Below are 18,899 nucleotides of genomic sequence, written 5' to 3' on the forward strand. Positions count from 1 at the left end.
AGAGGAGGGGGTGGGGGGCTTCAGTGACAGAAGGAAGCCCCTCTTAACCTCAAACGCAGCGATTCTAAAAGAGCAGGTGCTTCTGGAGGGAGGAACCTGCCCCTTTGGAGGGAGCCGTTGGGAAGGCTGCGCTGGAAGTTGGGGTCTGCGGAGAGGATCTGGGGTGCAGGGACGGGGCTGGGCCGACCCTCGGTCGCCGGGGGGGGGGGGGGGCGGGAAGTGGGGGCGGGCGGGCCTGGGATTTGAGGGCCCCTCCCCGCGGCGGGCAGCTGGCTTGGTGCTGGGGCGGGACTGTGAGCTCTCCCCGCCACCGCCGTCTCGTCTCGCCGCTGCTGCTGCAATAAGAGAAGTCCGAGGCGGCTTCCTCCTCTCTGCCCTGAGGGGGCGGCGGTCAGAGGCCACAGCCCCTCCGTTACCCCCACCCCTTAGGCACTCGGGGCTGCCGGGAGCCCCGCGCACTCACCTGGGGTCCGTCGGAAGCGGCTGCCGCTGGAACCAGGTAGGCGGGGGTCAGGTGGGGCTGGAGGGGCTGCGTGCCCCGCCCCCGCCCTCGGGTGGCCCAGGAGGAAGGGGGGGAGGGGGAGAGGAAGGGGGGAGCCTGAATTTAGGGAGGGCAGCTGAGGGAACTGAGAGCCAGGAGTGGAGGGCCAGGGGGCCGCACCCAGAAAAGGACCTCAGGAGGAAAACCCAGAGTAAGACTGATGAAATGTGGGGAGGGGCCGAGGGGGTCTGGGGAAGCAGCGCCCCTAGAAAGGTCTGGTGGGAGAACGGAAGGAACCTGTGGAGTGAGGCTGACAGGCTTCGGGAACAGGGCTGAAGGGGGGCGAGGGACCGGCGGACCTCCGACCGACCGGGGCGGGGAGAAACCGAGGGGACCTGGACGTGAGTCTGGGGAGAAGCTGCGGGGCCTGAGCGAGGGGACCCGGCGGGTCGGGGAGGAGCAGGTGGAGGAGTCTGCGGGAAGGTGGTAGGACAGCCACCTCCGTAGGACCGGAATGTGGGGTGCAATCGGAGGGCCATTAAGTCCCCCCAGCTGGCCTTGGCAGAAGTGGGGCGAAGCCCGCAGCCAAGAGGGAGCGGAGGCGCTCGCGAACCAGCCCCGGGACCCTCCGCCCCGCACCGCACCGGTGGGCGGGCCTCGGAGTCAGGGGACTCCTTCTGGGCGCTGGAGGTGTGGGCCCCGCTTCCTGGGGAAGTCCCCGCCCTCGGCAGGGATGGGCCTCTCTGGGTGCCCCCTCCCTGCCCGGAGCGGCGGTCTCGGTCCACGTTCTTCTCGGGATCCGGGAATTGCTGGCCGCCCCGACGGAAATCCTGCCTTTGACCGCGATCGCTGGGAGGGGCTGTCTCCATGGCAACGAGAGGGTGGAGACGCTCAGCCCCGCGCTTGGCTGCTGTAGCGCGGTGCCCTCGCAGCCCACTTTGCTCCCCGCTTAGCCCCCATTTTTTTTCTTTCATTGATTTGAACGAGAGAAAAAAAGGAGATGGAGACAGAGGAGGGCAGGGGGTGTGGGGGTGGGGTAGGGGGGGAGAGAGAGAGAGAGAGAGAGAGAGAGAGAGAGAGAGAGAGAGAGAAGCAATATCTACCGATTGCCTCTGGTACCCGCCCGGGGGACACCGCAACCCAGTATGTGCCCTGACTGGAATCGAACCCGCCACCTTTTGATATACGGGAGGAGTTCCAACCAACTGAGCCGCAGCAACCAGGGCTTTGCCCCTGTTTTGGGTCCTCGTCCGGGAGGACCTGGGAGGTGTAGGGACAGAGGAGTGAGATGACGGTGATCGGTGTTCAGGGACCCCGGGGTGGGTGGTCTGCAGTTTCGGGGACGTGACCAGACGGGGCCCTTGATTGCTGTGTGACTTCACGCTGGTTATGAGGCTTCTCTGGCCGCATTTTCCTCCTGTGACCTATGCGGACATCACCTCTGCCCCTCCCAGCCCCCACCGCCCTCCCATGCCCAGTCAGGAGCATCGGGTGCAGAAAGCAGTGTTTGCTGGCGGGGTTCAGAGTGATTTATCACGGACCCGGAGCCTCCCTTCACCTTCTCAGAAGCATGCAGGGGCACCCGAAAGCCTGACAGGGCCTCCAGGGACCAGCACATAGCTGACATCTAACAAATACATGAATGTTTGAGATCTGTCCCCGATTCCTGTGGTCCTTGGCCTCCTTCCATCTGTGGTTGTGCTGGGAGAGCGAGGCTCTGTTCCCACCTCACAGACGAGAGGATGGCGGTTTGGGAGTCAGTGACTGACAGGGCCAGCATGAGGGACCCAGAGTCCCGGGAGTCTTGTCCCTGATGAAGGAAGTAGCCAGAGGGCTGAGTTCCCCCCTCTCCTACCAAATCCGGATTTCTATCCCTATTTTCTAGGCAAAGAAACTGTGACTCGGGAAGGTGAACCGACTTGCCCCTCTGGAATGTGTGCAAGGGGGAGGGGGGAAGAAGGCTTGGGCTCCATGGGCTTTGTGGCTGGCTCCTGATTCCCAGGGGGCATGAGGAGAGGGCATGAGGGGGAGACGTGAGGGGGGGGCGTGAGGGTGGGCATGAAGTGTGAGAGTGTGTGTAAGGTTTGGGCTTTGAGTGAATGAGCATCAGCATGTAAGCATCTGTGTGGGTATTCGGGTGTCTCTGCAGCCACCTGGGGCTGATGTGGAAAAGGAAGTTGCCAGACCTTGAGAGGCTGGGTAGGGGGGCTCCAGAGCCAGGGAAGGGGGGGCCAGGGGCTTTCCTGTCTGGCCACACTGTAGAACATAGACTCATTCCTTCCGCTTCCTCCGAGCCACCCAAGAAACTGGAGTCCCTAAAGACCACTGCTTTAGAGGCTGATGGATGTGTTTTCAGCAACAGATGAAAAACCACTTTTACCCACAAGAAGTGGAAAAAATTCAGCTGACACCCTCAGGACCATATGGAGGGTAAAGCGAGTGTAGCAAAGATAGGTTCCCCTCCCCCTCCCCTGCCCCATCCTTCCCCCGCTGCACTCCCCACACCAGGGTAGCAGCCTCAGATTGCGGTATGTCTTCTCCGCCCCGGGCTGTTCATGGGTGGAGAATGTAAGGGCCTCAAAAAAAGCCGGTGTGAGATGGTTGGAGGTTCAAGGAGAGGTGAAGGCCTCAGTGAAGATCAGGGCTCAGTACGGGCACTGGAGCAGGAGGGGTGGCAGGTATCAGTGAGGGATGAAAGTCAGGGGGGGGGGGGGTCAGGTCTAGGTGACTGGTGACGAAGGGGGTGCCGTGGGGCTGAGAGCCCAGAGCCCTGAGGCCTGAGGAGAAGCCGGAACTCTTGCAGGATGGTGGTTTCCTGCGGCTGCCCAAAGGCCCAGTTCCCTTTTGGTGAAATCCCCCAGGCAGCTGTGCCAGCTCAGGCCTCCCCCTCCCCCTGGGAACCTCTCCTTCTCCTCTGCCCTGCTACTCGTCCTCCCTCAACCTGGAGGTGCTTGCAGGGGCTCGACCTCCCTTGATGTTCAGAAGCAACCTCATGAGGTAGCGATTTCTATTCCTATTTTCTAGGCAAAGAAACTGCAGTTCAGGAAGGTGACCTGACTGACTTGCCCAATGTCTCAAGCTAGCTGTCAGGCCTGGTAGAATTTGCCCCTAAACTTGTCTTCAGATCCTACAGATACTTGGCAGGGGATGGAGGGTTGGGGGGAAAGAACAGGACATCCTGGCTCTATATCACAGCCCTGACCTGGCTTTGGGAAGCGTGGCCCTCAAGAAAGGATGTGTAGGCCTCGGCTCCTATGTCCAGGAGTAAGGGTGGGAGGGAGGCAAGCTCCGACCGGGCTGGGTGGCCAGCTGCCATATGATATGGCAGGGGGTGGTATGTGCAGTTGGCCAGGGGCTGGGAAGGAATGATGACGTTCTCCTGCTCAGTCTTTGGAGGACACAGCCACGGTTCCAGGAACAGAACTCTGGACCTGGATTTATAGCCTTGGCTTTGAATTCCCTGTCTGGCTGTTTGACCTCGAGCAAGTCACTTCCCCCTGCACACAAGTTGGGGTGGTGGGAGGTGGCCTGATGAGTGGTCCCTGGGGGCACTCAGCTTGCAAGCTGGTGGCTCTCAGCCTCACTTCGCCACTGCACACTGGGCAGCAGGCACATTTCTTCAAGCCTTCCCAACAACCGCACAGACGGGACAGGTGCGAAAACTGAGGTTCGGGGGGCTCGTGTCACTCACTCGAGGTCCCGCAGTTGGGTAGGGCCGCACAGAGGAAATGTTGAAAGTCAGACTTCAGCTCTGACATCCACAACCTGATTTGGGCCCAGATGAGCCTCTGGTAACTGACTCCTGTCAACCAGATGTTCAAGAGGCATATTTACGAACAGAATCAAGTCCCTCTCTGCAAAACAGGGGCGATAATAAAAGCCACTTCCTGGGGTCACTAAGTGAGGTCATGCGTGGGAATTGCTTGGATCAACACCAGGCACTGAATAGGTGTTCAGTAAAATCGCATTTTTAAACAGATGGTCATTGCCTCCCAGACTCCTAGGGAGCCGGATTGCTTTTCTGTCTCTGTCTCTCTACTTTTCATTTCTGTCTCTGTTTCTCTTTGTTGCTTCTGGCATGACGTGCTGGAGCCGGCTAGTGCTGGCTCTGGGGAGCTGAACCTGCCAAGCTCTTTCCAGCCCGGCATTCAGGAAGTCACTTCAGTAACCTGCAATCAGCCATGGTGGGAATATTGACACCGTGGAAATCAGCAAATGCTACAAATCAGGGCCTCTTAGTTTTCCTTTAAGAGTCGGTATACCAACCAGCACATCACACCGGCATTCTCTTTGTCTCTCTGTGTTTATGTCTTCCTGTGTCTCTCAATCTCTGTCTTTTCTTTTTTTACTTCTCCCCATCTGTTTCTTCTGAGGCAGCCACATGAGTGTGGTCACATGCAGCGTGGCCCGCTCACTGCCTGGGGCCATGCAGATGCCACACGCTGTGCCCCACACCCTCACCCCACATCCTCCAACCCCCTCAACATACTGGTGCCCAGAGGGTCAGGCTTAGGTCCCCTTCAGGTCTAGAGTGCAAAGCCCTGAGAGCTGACCCTGCTGCCTGTTGTCCATGGTGTCGGATCCGCCGCGGCTCTTCCTCAGCCCACAGAGCCCTCTGCCTCCTTCTCAGTGGCTGACAGTGTCTGGTCCCTACCCCATTCCAGACATGCGGGATTTGGGGGTTCCCTTCGGCTGATTTAAAATCATTGTGGTAACCATGTGGGGACCCCAGAGGTGGTATAAGTTTGTTTCTTTTATATATTTTTGGAAGGAAGGTGGAAGGGTAGAAAAGAGAAAGGAGGGGGGAGGGTGGGAGGGAGAGGGGGAGAGAGAGACAGAGAGAAACATCCATGTGAGAGAGCCACATCAGTGAGTTGCCTCTCACATGGTTGGGGTGGAGAACCTGCAACCCAGGTACATGCCCTTGACCGGGAATCGAACCCATGACCCATTGGTGCGTGGGCTGATGCTCTAACCACTGAGTCCCGCTGGCCAGGACTATGTTTGTCTCTTTTACACAAGGGAGTTCTGTGTGGGTCTGCCATCTGGAAGGGCTGTGTGTTCCTATGGGGCTCCATGCATCTGTGAATGCTTGTAGGAATGGCGTAATTTTCCAGGTCTGTGACCAGCCAATAGAAAAAAGTGACTCTGATTCTGGAGCCAAATGCCAGGATAAATCAACTGTGTGACCTTGGGCAAGTTTCTAAACCTCTGTGCCTCAGTTGCCTTATCAATAATAATACCTCATAAGGTTGTTGTAAGAATAAAATGAGCTAATATATGTAAGCTGTTTAATGCAGTGGCTGGTACATAGTGCTATATATTCTATACATGTAATTCTTATGGAGAGGCTGTGTGTGTGTGTGTGTGTGTGTGTGTGTGTGTGTGTGTGTGTAGATTGGTGAGGGCTGGAGGGATGTGTATATGAGGGTGTGGGTATCCTTGAGGATGTAAGTGTCTGTGAGTGTGTGTGTGTGAATCTGCACAGAGGAGCTCAGAGTCTCTGCATGAGGTGCCGTGTATAGCTGAGGGAATGTGTGTGTGTCGGGAGAGGTGTGTGACTCTGAGTATCGGCCCTGTGTGCTGTCTGAGACACATGTGTCTTCCGGTGAGAAAAGACCTCCATCTCATCCTGTAACCCTTGTTTTCATCTTACCCCCCATCTGTCCCCTCGGTGCCTCAAATCCCTGGATGCCATTCCCAGCTCCATTCTCTCCCTGGCCCTAACCAGCCCTGCAACTTCCTGGAGCCTTTCAGACACCATGGTTTTGCCCCAAGGGAAGGGTCCCGAGGTGAGGACCTCTGCAATGGCTTAGTGAACAGGGGCTATTTTAGGTTTCTCACCACAGCCTGCCTCACAGTTCACCACAGGGGTGTCAGCCCCCATCCCCCCTTCCACAGGAGAACAGTTACAGTGAAGGGTGAGAGGGGTGGTAGCGCTGGGGTGGGGACCAGGGCACTGATGTGACAGAGTCATTGGCTGGGCAGCTGGACCTGGTGGATCCAGGAAGGCTTCCTGGAAGAGGTGAGTGATGCTTGGTAGGAGGGGCGGGACCCATAAGGGGAACTGGATTTGGGGGTTAAGAAAAGCCAAGCAGGGGCCCGCGGGCCCCTCTGGGGAAATCAGGGTTCACTGTTGGTCCCACCCTGAAACTCTCCATTCCTCTCACAGCTTAGGAAACGGAGTGCTCTCCCCAGCAGTTCCTCTCTGAGTGTTGCAATGCCAGGGTTTCTGGTGGGGGTGGGGAGGCCTTGCTCAATGACCTGCTAGTCTGTTGCTCAGGGGACACAGTTACCCGGAGAGGCTAAGCCATTGGTGGGCTCCCCAAGGGACCCTGGTGGCCCTGGCTTCTGATGGGGTATTTCCTTGATATGGGGTAGGAGCTGGCTCTGGAGATGGGTGTCCACCTTTGCTCGGCCACCATTTGTGGCCGGTAGCCGTGGGCTGCTGGGGTCTACCCAGCCCAGGCTGTGAGCAGAGGCAGCTTCCAAAGGTGAGTGACTGCTTTTAGGAGACAGTGACTGGCAGCCAGAGAATGAACTGAGCGTGACTTGATAGAAATCCAATTAGAGGAGTGGGTCTAACACTAAAATATGAGTGTTGGAGTGTCTGGATCTGTTTGCTTGAGAGGCAGCCTGTGTGTATGAGTGTGTGTGTGTGTGGTGTGTGGTGTGTGGTGGTGTGTGTGTGTGTGTGTGTGTGTGTGTATGAGTGTGTGTAGTGTGTGTGTGTGTGGTGTGTGGTGTGGTGTGGTGTGTGTGTGTGCGCGCGCGCGCATGCATGCTACTATGCATCAGTTTGGGCTTGTGTAAGAGCTTGAGTTGGTGTGTTGCAGGTGCATGCTGTGAGTGTGTGAGCGTTGCTGGTGTGTGTGTGTTACTGTATGAGGTGGTATGTTGGTGCATCAGGTGGATATGAGGGTGAGAGTCAGTGTGGGTGGTGCGTCCTGTGTGAGGGTGACTGTGTAAGTGCGCCAGGGGCAGTGGGAAGGAAAATGAAGGCAGAGGTCATGCGGGGGCAGAGCCCGGGCCTTCTGGCTTCCTGAAGAGGCAGGAGCTAGCAGCTGGCTTGCAGGAATATTGGCAGAACCTTCATCTCCCATGTCCTCCTGTCTCCCCTCAGGTCTCTGGCCCCTCCCAAGGACCATGCTGCAGCCCCACTGACCACGGAGTAGGGGCCTGAGGGGTGAGTGAGGAGGGAGGGGACTGATGGCTCCCCATACGCAGGAACCTTTCCCCAAGACTCATCGACTTTGAGGGCTGGGAACTCGGGCAGGGTAGCCTTCCTGGGCCCCACAACTTCTCACAGACCCCTCCTCCTACAAGGGCCCTGTTGCTAGGTAACAGATGGGGGAGCCAGAATGAGGCAGCTTGAGAAGCCAGAGGCTGGACCTGAGACAGGAAATGGCCTTGATCCCCTCTGCAGGGAATCTCCAGGTGCAGGCACACAGCCCTCACACACTCACTCACAAGCACATATCCATGCATAACATGCACACACACAGAGACACACAGACATTCACACATACTTCCACAGAGCCGCACACACAGACACACGCATACACTCCCACACAGGATGTGCACATGGTAATGACACAGAGGCACCTACTCACACAGACCTGCATGCACAGAAACACACACACAGGCGCACACACAAAAAACACGTACATATGTACACACTCACAAGACACGAGCACACACAGAGCCATACATACACAGATAGGTACATGCAATTACATACACAGACATCCACAAAAGGCTGCATACACACATAGATGCAAACCTACAAACAAACTCACAAATTCTTAGAGACACACAAAAGACACACACACAAGCGCTCTTAAGGAGTCACAGAAATACAAAATACTGAAGCAATGGGAGGCAAAAATATATAAATAAGCACAGCAACATTGGGAAGCAGAAAAGCAGCCCCACTGAGAATACACATTCTCTCTGCAAACACACTAAGGCAGCTGGTAGTTAGAGCCCGTGGTAGCCCTGCCCACCCCTATCCCTCACGACGGGGGAGCCCCTACTCCAGGCCTGAGAGGAAAAGCTGCATGCTTGTGACAGAGCCATCCGCTAGGCAGCTGGACCTGGAGGTGTATTGTGTGTGTGTGCAGGTGCGCACATGCATATGTGCGTGTATGTGTGTGTGTGTGAGCACATGCATGTGTGCATATGTGCATAGGGTGGCCTATCTGCCCCCATTTTTTAGCAGGGCACCTGGAATGGGCTGTGTGTTTTGCAAGAAGGTGGAGCCAGCGCCCAAGGAGGCTGTTGGCCTGGAAGGGGACTTCAGGAGCTACGGGGTTGCAGACCGCTATGGCCCTGACCCTACTCAGGCCCGGCCTATGTCTTCCTTGGCCCATATTCCCAACTACAACAACTTCTCCCCTCAACCCGCCAGCCCCGCCTTCCTTGATGGGGGCACCATCAGGGCCATCTCAGGTGAGTCCAGTAGCTGGAGGCAGGCACGGCCTAGACCCTGGAGAAGGGACGGTGTGGACTTGTCCTGGGGCGCCTCCAGTATGGCACGAGAAACACAGCCCTGCCTTCAGCGTGCGCTCTGAGGAAATACGTACAGCTCTACCCTCAGGAACCCCAGTCTGAGGGGGAAACATAGCTCTGTCCCAGTCTGAGAGAGGGACCCTTAAGACCCTGCAAAAGGGAAATCTTCTTGGTGGGGAAGAGGAGGAATTGGTGATCTGGCGACTTCCCAGGTTGGGAGGGATGGGCTTGAAGGTGTGTGTCCTGAATCCAAGATGCGAAGCCTGAATTGGAAATCCATGGGACTCCAGAGGCCTCTGGGAAGCAGGGCACAGCAGTGGGGAGGCACAACGCCTGGCTGGGGATCAGGACTCTAGGGAGGCAGCCCCTCGGTGCCCCCCATCCTGTGCCCTACCCTACTGAGGAGCCCTGACTCTACAGGGCCTGGGGTGACCCTGTTCGTGGCTCTGTATGACTATGAGGCCCGGACGGAAGACGACCTCACCTTCACCAAGGGCGAGAAGTTCCACATCCTGAACAACACGTGAGTGACCAGGCCACTCGGCTCAGGGCATGGCCTGGATTGGGAGCAGGACTCAAAGAGGAATTCTACCTGGTCCCTATCCTCAGAAATCTCCAGCCTAGTTGGAGACACAGACACGTGGCAATAACAACCCTGGGTGATTGCTACTATGTGAGGGGAGCATGAGGAACTACGGGCACAGAAAGAATACCAAACATGGTCTCCAGGGTGGTGGTGGTGGTCAGGGCAGGCCTCCTGGAGGAGGTGATTTCTAAGCTGAGACTAGAGAAATGAATAGACCTTGAAGGGAGAGGTGAGAAAAGAAGAAGAAGAAAGAGAGAGAATGAGAATAAATGATGACTTCTGGAAACTACCAAGTGGTTTGGTCTAGGTGGATCATAAAGGATGAGGTGCGAACAGAGAGAGCAGAGGCTGGAGGGGTGGGTGGGAGCATATCTGCAGGGCTTCCAATGCCATGTTGAGGAGTCTGGATTTTGTCCAGAAGGAAGTATGTGGCCACTGGGGGTGGGGTTCAGTGGGGAGTGACCTAGTTAGCTGTCCCATTGCCTACCCAAACCCCAGCCCAGCACTGGAGCCAGAGGAGAAAGTCAGGAGGCCCAGATCTTCCCAAACACATTCGTCCTGCAGGGAACAGTGTCCTGGGACAGTTGTAGTGGCTGGGGTCAGAACAGACAAAAGCCCTGGAGTGGGGGAGGGGGGTCCAAGGTAAGGAGTTGGCAGGTTCAGTCTCCACCTGGGCCTTTGTGTGGCCCTGCCTGGCCCCAGGTTGCTGCTGACACCCCCTGTTTTGTGCCTGCAGTGAAGGTGACTGGTGGGAGGCCCGGTCCCTCAGCTCTGGACAAACTGGCTACATCCCCAGCAACTATGTGGCCCCTGTGGACTCCATCCAGGCTGAAGAGTGAGTAGTGGTTGAGAGGAGATCAGCCCTATAAAAAGTATTCTGAAGGTCAAACTCAAGGTCACCTCTTGGGCAAGCCACAGCTCCACACTATCTCCTTATCTATAATTCTATAAGGTCATTGTGAGAATAAAAGAAGATAATAATTATGATAGTAATAGATGATACTTATCTAGCATGTACTATGTTCTGGGCACTATTCAAAGTGCTTTCCGTGTATTAATGGAGTTAGGAATTAATATTATTCTGTTTTACAAATGAAACTAAGGCAGAAAGAAGTTAAATATCCTGCCCAAGACCTAGCTGGTTGGCTCAGTGGAAAGAGTGTCGGCCTGCGGACCAAAGGGTCCCGGGTTTGATTCTGGTCAAGGGCACATACCTCAGTTGTAGGCTCCTCCCCAGCCCAGGTCCTGGTCAGGGCACGTGCAGGAGGCAACCAATCGATGTGTTTCTCTCACGTTGATATTTCTCTCTGTCTTTCCCTCTCTCTTCCACTCTCCCTAAAAATCAATGGAAAAACATCCTCAGATGAGGATTAACAACAACAACAAAAATATCCTGCCCAAGTTCACATAGCTAGTAAGTAGGTGGAGCTGGTGTTTGAACCCAGATCATCTGGCTGTATTTGCTGAGCATTATACATATTGTCTCTCAGTGATAACAACAGTGCATGGGCTTTAAAACATTGCAAACTGCTAAACAAATGTAAGGGAGTATTACTTAGAATTAATTCTACTAAGGAGGCAGGGAATTATTCACAGAATATCTTTATATACTTGAGATACTGCTATAGGTACATTACCTACCTTGATTACTTCTCACACTATTGATATTATTATTATCCCCATTTTACAGGTGAGGAAACTGAGGCTCACACTTAAAAAAAATCTACACACACATATGAAAAGGAAAGATTAGAGAGACTGCAAAGTGAGAGTTAGCAAGATTGGTGACTGATTTGCCACCGGGACATGGAGAGTGGGCGGAGTCAAGAGTGGCCCAGTCTTCTTGAGAAATTGGGTGGGTGATGGTGCCATTTGCTAAAGTGGGAACGTAGGAGCAGGTCGGTTTCTAGGGTGGACTTGTTGGGTTAAGTTTCATGGGTGGGAATACCCAGCTGGAGGAGACGACCAGCAAGTAGATTCGGTTGTACTTTGCATGAGAGGTGTCCAGTCCTTGCCACGCCACGCCAAGCCCCAAATTGGTCGAGAGGAAGGGGCATCTTCTAATTGGCACTAGGCTCTTCGTTTGTTTGCTGTGGCTCTTGCCTCTGGAACCCCTGGGGCTGGGGTGGAAATTTGGGACTCTTCAGAGTGGAGATGATAATTAAAGCTGTGTAGGAGGCTGAAGGAAGAGGGAGGAATGTGAGAGAGATTGGCCCTAGGACCCAACTTTGAAGAAAGCTGCTCTTGAAGGAGAAGGAGCCACTGGAAAACCAGGCCAGGCCATGTCAGAGCAGCCAAGAGCGTGGAGGAGAGGTTTCAGGAAACGAGAGAAATGAGTATCAGAGGCTTCCGCTGGATTTGGCAATGGGGGTGACCTTTGTGAGACATGTCTGTGTGAAGTGGGGTGAAGGCCAGACTGCAGAGCCTAGGAAGGAGTAGGAGGTGAGGAAGTGGAGACCCAAGTGTGAAGTGCATTTTCAAGAGAAGAGAAGGTGAGAAATATAACAGAATGTTTACGGCAAGATAGGGCTTAGCCCCGCCCCTGTGGCTCAGTGGTTGAGCATCGATCTATGAACCAGGAGGTCACGGTTTGATTCCCGGTCAGGGCATGTGCCCGGGTTGTGGGCTCAATCCCCAGTGGAGACACGTGGGAGGTAGCCGATCAATGATTCTCTCTCATCACTGATGTTTCTCTCTCTCTCTTGTCCTTTCTGAGATCAGTAATAATAACAACAAAAAAGATAGGGCTTAGAACACTCCTTTGGGGAAGGAAGAAATGTAGGCATATGTAGAGGTTGGTGGGATGGAGGCTGCAGATGGGGGCTGGTTGGTGGGAGAGACGTGTTTCTGAGCAGAGGGGTGTGGACAGGGTCCAGAGCTCAAGTGGAGTGAGGACTTGGTCTGTGAAGGTGGTAGGAGGCATGGAGAAGAGGAGGGGTGACGATGCAGAAGATGAGAGGTGCGTGGGCTTCATGCTTGTGTCCACATCTTGGGGGCAGTGTCCCGAAGCCCTGAGAGGCAGAGGCACTCAGAGTGGTGTCGCTGTTAAGAATAGTGTGATGGTTAAGAGTGCAGGCCCTAGAGCAGACAGCTCGGTGCCTATTCTGGCAACACAGCTTCAGAGCCTGTGGCTTTGGGCAAGTTGCTTAACCACAAGGTATCTCAATTTCCTCATCTGTCTAATGGGAATTAATCAGAGTACTTACCTCACAACCTTGTTATAAGAATTAAATGAATACATGTATGTATTAAAGCAGAGCCTGACACAAAATAAGTGCTGTTGTTATTACATTAATTATTAAGGAGGTAGCTAATGTCATGGGTATGGGTGGGGGCAGGGCTCTAAAATAACTTGAAAATGTGTCTTGTCTACACAGTCCTTCAACAGTTCTTTCCTTCCCCTCCCTGCCTACCCTCCTGGACATTTCATTTGCCAATGCCTTCCCCTGATCCCCCAAATGTGCCCAGTACCCAGGTGTGGGATGACAATTTTAGAGTTCACAGAGACTGCCACCTTCCTTGATTTGAAAACGATGCTTCTTTTAATTGAGCCCAAGATGGTCATGGGCCAATTTTGTGATCAAATGACATCTTATTCTTCTATGGGACCTGTGGTCATTTCATCTCCCCAGTGTGCTTCCACAGTTGGTTTGAGGCTCCAATTCAGTCCCCGAAGAACATCCGAGAGAAAGCAGGAATGCTCGAGCTCTGAAGTTGAAGTTGAGACTTAGAACAATATTCAAATTTAAGAGAGTGGAGGAAAAGCAGCAGTCAGAAGCAGGCAGGAGCAGGCAGAAAGAGGGGAAGAGAACCAGGAAAGAGTGTTGTTCTGGAAGCCAAAGGAGGAAAAGGATTCCCGGTGCGTGTGGGGAGAGGGATCCGAGAGATTCCCTGGGTGCTGTGGGAAGAACTAGGGTGGGCTGCAAAAGATTTCCAATACAGCTCATTGCAGGCCTTGCAGGGGGTCACTGCTCCTCTCCCAGCCGCAAGCTCCTCATCTGTAAAATGAACTTCTGGAGGAGCAGTAACTAATGGACTGGTGGCACCCTGACGAGGTCATTGGTGACTGGGGTTCTAGCAATTTTAATTCAAGAGGAACCCAGAGAGTGGAGAGGAGAAGCCTAGCCGTTATTGGGCACCCACTGTGTGCCAAGCATTCAAATTCCCCTTTTCTGTGAACCTCAGACCCAGGCTGTGAAGCAGGTGTATGAGCCCCCTTTCGGGGATGAGGACACTGAATCTTGGCTGGTGAGGTGACTTTTCCCAGGAGGCTGACTTGGGAGTTGAACTGGGTGTGTAGCTGACGCTTGCCGGCCCTTCCCTGCAGGTGGTACTTTGGAAAGATGGGAAGGAAGGACTCTGAGAGGCAGCTGCTCTCCGCTGGCAACCCCCGGGGAGCCTTTCTCATTCGGGAGAGTGAGACAACCAAAGGTGGGGACTGTGCCATGGCTGGCCCTGGACCAGGACAGCCTAGCCATTAGGGTGGGGCTAGGAGCCTTGGTGGGGCTAAAAGCAATGGGTTGGGGTAGGAGGGTGGGTGGGGCTAGGAGTGGTGGGGTGGGGCTTGGGTCAGGGCCAAGACTGGGACTGGGTTCAAGGGATGTGGCCTTCCAACTCCAGAGTCCCCAGTCTTGTGGGCCTCTTCCTGCTTCCAGACTGGGGCAGGCCAGGTGATCCTTCCCAACAGGTGCCTACTCTCTGTCCATCCGGGATTGGGACCAGGCCAGAGGCGAGCATGTGAAGCATTACAAGATCCGAAAGCTGGACACGGGTGGCTACTACATCACCGCGAGGGCCCAGTTTGACTCGGTGCAGGAGCTGGTGCAGCACTACATGGGTGAGGCGGGCCCCTGGGGCTGCCCTGTGCTGCAGATCCCTGCCCCAACCCACTGAGCCAATGCCCAGAGGAGCGTCGCCAAAGTGGGAGTGGCAGGCCAGGACCAGAACCCAATCTAGGCTCTTGCCCGGGATACTGCTCTGTGGATTCCAGAGGAAACAGGCGTGAGGCCATTCATACCAGAGCAAGGGCACCCCCCCTAATGTCTGAGCCGGGTAGGAGGCAGAATAGCACTGACGTGGAGGATGGGCTGCAGGGTTAAGGGGAAGGGGACTCATGCCCAGGTTTCTGCTTTGGTTGATGAGGAAAAGGATGAGGGCCATGGAAGAGTGAGGGTCCCATGTCCACATCTTTGAGTGGAATCGTCAACTCCACTTCCACCTGTCAGAATCCCACCTTCCTCTTGGTGCCCGGCTGGAGGCCACCTTCCATGGAAGTCCCCAGTCCTTACAGGGGCCACCTCGCCCTCTTGATGCACCTCCTTCTCTGGGCACCAGCATGTTCACCCCCTCAGTGTGCTGGCTGTGCTGCCTCCTGCCCTGGCCTGTGACCTCACCCGTGGCCTAGGCCCTGATAACTGATCTTGGAGACTGAGGTGGGATGAGGAATGTGGGCCGGTCTAGCCCGACTGTGACCTCCAACACCCCCCTCCCCAGAGGTGAACGACGGGCTGTGCTACCTGCTCACGGCGCCCTGCACAACCATGAGGCCGCAGACGCTGGGCCTGGCCAAGGACGCCTGGGAGATCAGCCGCAGCTCCATCACGCTCGAGCGCCGGCTGGGCACTGGCTGCTTCGGGGACGTGTGGCTGGGTATGGAGGCCCCAGGGGCCGGCTGGGCACTGGCTGCTTCGGGATGGGGATGTGTGGCTGGGTATGGAGGCTGGAGGGGGAGCCCGCCCTGACGAGCCGAGGGCGCCCGGCAGGCACGTGGAACGGCAGCACGAAGGTGGCGGTGAAGACGCTGAAGCCGGGCACCATGTCCCCGAAGGCCTTCCTGGAGGAGGCGCAGGTCATGAAGTTGCTGCGACACGACAAGCTGGTGCAGCTGTACGCCGTGGTGTCGGAGGAGCCCATCTACATCGTGACCGAGTTCATGTGCCATGGTGAGAGGCTGGGGGCAGGGTTTGGGGTGAAGTTAAGGTGAGTGTCTCGGGCAGGGACTTGGGCAGCGATCTGTGCTGGGAGGATCGACAGAGGCTCAGAGAAGGGAAACCACGTGACTGCCTGCCGGGGAGTGGGGGCGGGGCCAAGTTAGACCAGGTGGGGGTCTGGGACTGGGGGCGGGGCCTCTGGCGTGAGGTGTGGTCAGCTGGTGGGTGGGCTTGGGGCAAGTGAAGGTGGCATCGTGATGAGATAGGGTCTGGGACGGAGTCTGAGTGTGGCATGTCCAGGGGTGACGTAGGAAGAGAAGAAAGATGTGGGAGAGTCAAGATATCTGTGGAGGGGGATCCGGGTGAGAACTGTGAAGGGTTGAGGTACCTGGCGGGATCTTGAATGGGGGCCCATCTAAATGACTGGGCTGGGAGCCGGGGCTGGGGCTGTAGGAGAGGGGTTCTGGATAGGGGAGGGGCCAGGGGAGACCGGGCTGGCCTGGAGCTGGCGGTAGGGTCTTTCTGACTTTCGGGGTTCCTCTCCCCAGGGAGCTTGCTGGAGTTCCTCAAGGACCGGGAGGGCCAGGATTTGATGCTGCCCCAGTTGGTGGACATGGCAGCCCAGGTAAACTGGGACCGCAGTCATCATTTCTCAGATCCCCCTCCTATTAACCCTCCACAAATCCTTGTGCCCTGAAAGCCCGGTGCCCTTAAACACAGCCTCCCCCTGGCCGTGCAGCCCCACCCACTGCATCAGCTGTGCGAACTGAGGCCGGGCCTGGCTGCCTCCGAGCCAGTGTCTTGCAAAGTTGGTTTTTCAAATGACCCGTCACATAGCCATGGTGTTCCCATCTCTCCATACCTTGGCCCGCAGGTAGCCGAAGGCATGGCCTACATGGAGCGCATGAACTACATCCACCGGGACCTGAGGGCAGCCAACATTCTCGTGGGGGAGCGGCTGGTGTGCAAGATCGCTGACTTTGGGCTGGCCCGGCTCATCGAGGATGATGAGTACAACCCCCAGCAAGGTGCCCTGCCTCATCCCACCTCAGGGCCACACTTACTCAGGAACCCTCCCCCCTTCCCATCGCAATGTAGTGTAAGAGGCAACTCTGAGTTCAGATCCAAGCTCCTCCACTTATCAGCCACGTGGCCTTGGGCAAAGTACCTACTATGTGTTAGGTACTGCTAGAATTCTCAAGTGAAAGACAATATGCATCATAGCATGAACCCTGTAGCCAGAGTGCCTGGGTTTGCATCCTAACCACCTATAAACTGTGTGGTCTGCTTCCTTTTCCTTATCTGTGCAATATGGATAATAGTATGTATCTCAAGGGGTTTTTGTGAGGCTTAAATGAGTTCATGAATGTAAATCACTTAAGGCAGTACCTGGCATGCAGGAAAGGCTATAGTTCAGGTCCTCGAATAATGTCGATTTGTTCACATCGTTTCTTATAACATTGATGAGAAAAAAATTAGTTCCCAGGCTTAGGCCACTGTCTGTGTGGTTTGTACATTCTCCCCATGTCTTTGTGGGTTTTATCCTGGTCCTCTGGTTCCCTCTCTCACCCCGAAGCTGTGCATGTGAGGTGAGTGGGCATGTCTACATCGTCTCTGCCTGAGTGAGCTTGCATGTGAGTGCAGCCTGCAATGGAAGGGCGTCCTCTTCAGGGTGGGGTCCCAATTTGTACCCTGAGCTGCCTTCTGCACGCCCCTTACTGGGGATCGAGCCCGCAACCTGGGCATGTGCCCTTGACCAGAATCTACCCTGAGCTGCCTTCTGCACGCCTCTTAACTGGGGATCGAGCCCGCAACCTGGGCATGTGCCTTTGACCAGAATCAAACCCGGGACCCTTCAGTCTGCAGTCCGACATTCTATCTGCTGAGCCAAACCGGCCAGGGCACAACACCATTCTTTTAATCCAGCTGTTCCCAGGGATCCTCCTCACTAACTTTCCCTTCTCCTCCAATCTCTCCAGGGGCCAAGTTTCCCATCAAGTGGACAGCCCCAGAGGCGGCCCTTTATGGCAGATTCACCATCAAATCAGATGTGTGGTCCTTTGGAATCCTGCTCACTGAACTCATCAGCAAGGGCCGAGTTCCTTACCCAGGTTTGCGGGGGACGGGGAGGTGGGAGAGTGGTCATGGGGAAGGGTTGCCTCCTTGCTGCTTCTTTGGGAGAGGCTGGGCCCCCTGACTGACGGAGCCCCATCCTCTAGGCATGAATAACCGGGAAGTGTTGGATCAGGTGGAGCATGGCTACCACATGATGTGCCCTCCAGGCTGCCCAGCATCCCTGTACGAGGTCATGTTGCAGACCTGGCGTCTGGATCCGGAGGAGAGGCCTACCTTCGAGTACCTGCAGTCCTTCCTGGAGGACTACTTCACCTCCACAGAACCCCAGTACCAGCCTGGGGATCAGACATAGCTGGTTTGGGCATCTGCCACCTCTCTGGGGGAGCCCACCAGCCCTTTTCAGTCCCAGGGCTCTGGTCCCAAAGCCCCCAGGCTTAGAGCCCTATAGAGTCCTAGCCTGTCAGAGCAAACTGTTCGCTCTGACGCCATCAAGGGCAACCCACTCATTTTAAAGATAGACAAATAGAGGTTCAGAGATGATCCCTTACCCAGTATGGCCCAGGCAATATTTCTCCCTCCAATTTAGGACCCTATATGCTTCTAGTCTCCCTACCTCCCCCCGCCCCTCCCCCAAAAAGGAAATACTCAGACCTTGTCTAGTTATTTATAAAACTATATCCTTTCCCTCGCCTCCTACCCCTGCATTCCTACCCTGCCATCCCACCCTGGTCCAGGACCCCAAAATTCAACTCCAGTCATCTCTTGTGTCTGTAAGTTACAAAGAGAGGGAAAAACTTACCTGGACCCCTTTCCCGTGGAGTGTACCCTGTAGTCCAGGACTGGGGTCCAAGGCCCAGATTGAGGGAGAGGATTGGTGAGGGCTTACCCCCGCCCCATTCATGTGTGTATGTGTATTGATTTTGTAAATAAGAAAAATGACAATGTGAATCCATGAGCTATGAAGATCCCTTCCTTTGCGAGGGAGGATGGTCAGTGGGAGGTGAGTGGGGCTGCTTTGGCTGCTGGGAAGAGGGAGGACCCTGAGAGCTAATAAGCACAGGGTACACCAAGGTGTGTCTTAGGACACCCAAAAATCCTATGCTCATCCTCATTGAGTTTAGAACAAGTCCAGAGATGGCTATAGAAGACAGGCAGTTGGAGATCAAAATGTCACCTTCATTACTACCGTGGTTTTAGTTTGTGTGAAGTGGGTTTGCTAATTCTTTTCTTGATCCTACAGATTTACTGTTCTACACAGGCATAGCAGCAGGCCTCCCTCAAAAGGGGCAGTGGGGGAGGTTCACAGTGGACCCCC

General features: G+C 55.2%; 1 protein-coding gene across 6 annotated transcripts; it reads left to right on the forward strand.

Annotated features, from left to right (window-relative positions):
• The first annotated feature begins 308 nt into the window (after positions 1-308).
• FGR (FGR proto-oncogene, Src family tyrosine kinase) lies at positions 309-18,536 on the forward strand. 6 transcript variants are annotated; one of them, XM_059690607.1, is made up of 13 exons: positions 309-499; positions 7,605-7,667; positions 8,700-8,932; positions 9,413-9,515; positions 10,315-10,413; positions 13,906-14,009; positions 14,266-14,415; positions 15,072-15,227; positions 15,341-15,520; positions 16,057-16,133; positions 16,383-16,536; positions 17,488-17,619; positions 17,728-18,536. In XM_059690607.1, the coding sequence occupies exons 3-13, from the start codon at positions 8,713-8,715 to the stop codon at positions 17,934-17,936; spliced, it is 1,584 nt and encodes a 527-aa protein (XP_059546590.1). In that variant the 5' UTR covers positions 309-499; positions 7,605-7,667; positions 8,700-8,712; the 3' UTR covers positions 17,937-18,536. The 6 variants fall into 6 exon arrangements, with proteins under 6 accessions (XP_059546590.1, XP_059546593.1, XP_059546594.1 ...); XM_059690610.1 differs by having other exon boundaries at positions 8,703-8,932; XM_059690611.1 differs by lacking the exon at positions 309-499 and adding an exon at positions 6,257-6,506 and having other exon boundaries at positions 8,703-8,932.
• The last annotated feature ends 363 nt before the right edge of the window (positions 18,537-18,899 follow it).

The sequence above is a fragment of the Myotis daubentonii genome, chromosome 3, assembly GCF_963259705.1.
Source record: "Myotis daubentonii chromosome 3, mMyoDau2.1, whole genome shotgun sequence".
Taxonomy (NCBI): domain Eukaryota; kingdom Metazoa; phylum Chordata; class Mammalia; order Chiroptera; family Vespertilionidae; genus Myotis; species Myotis daubentonii.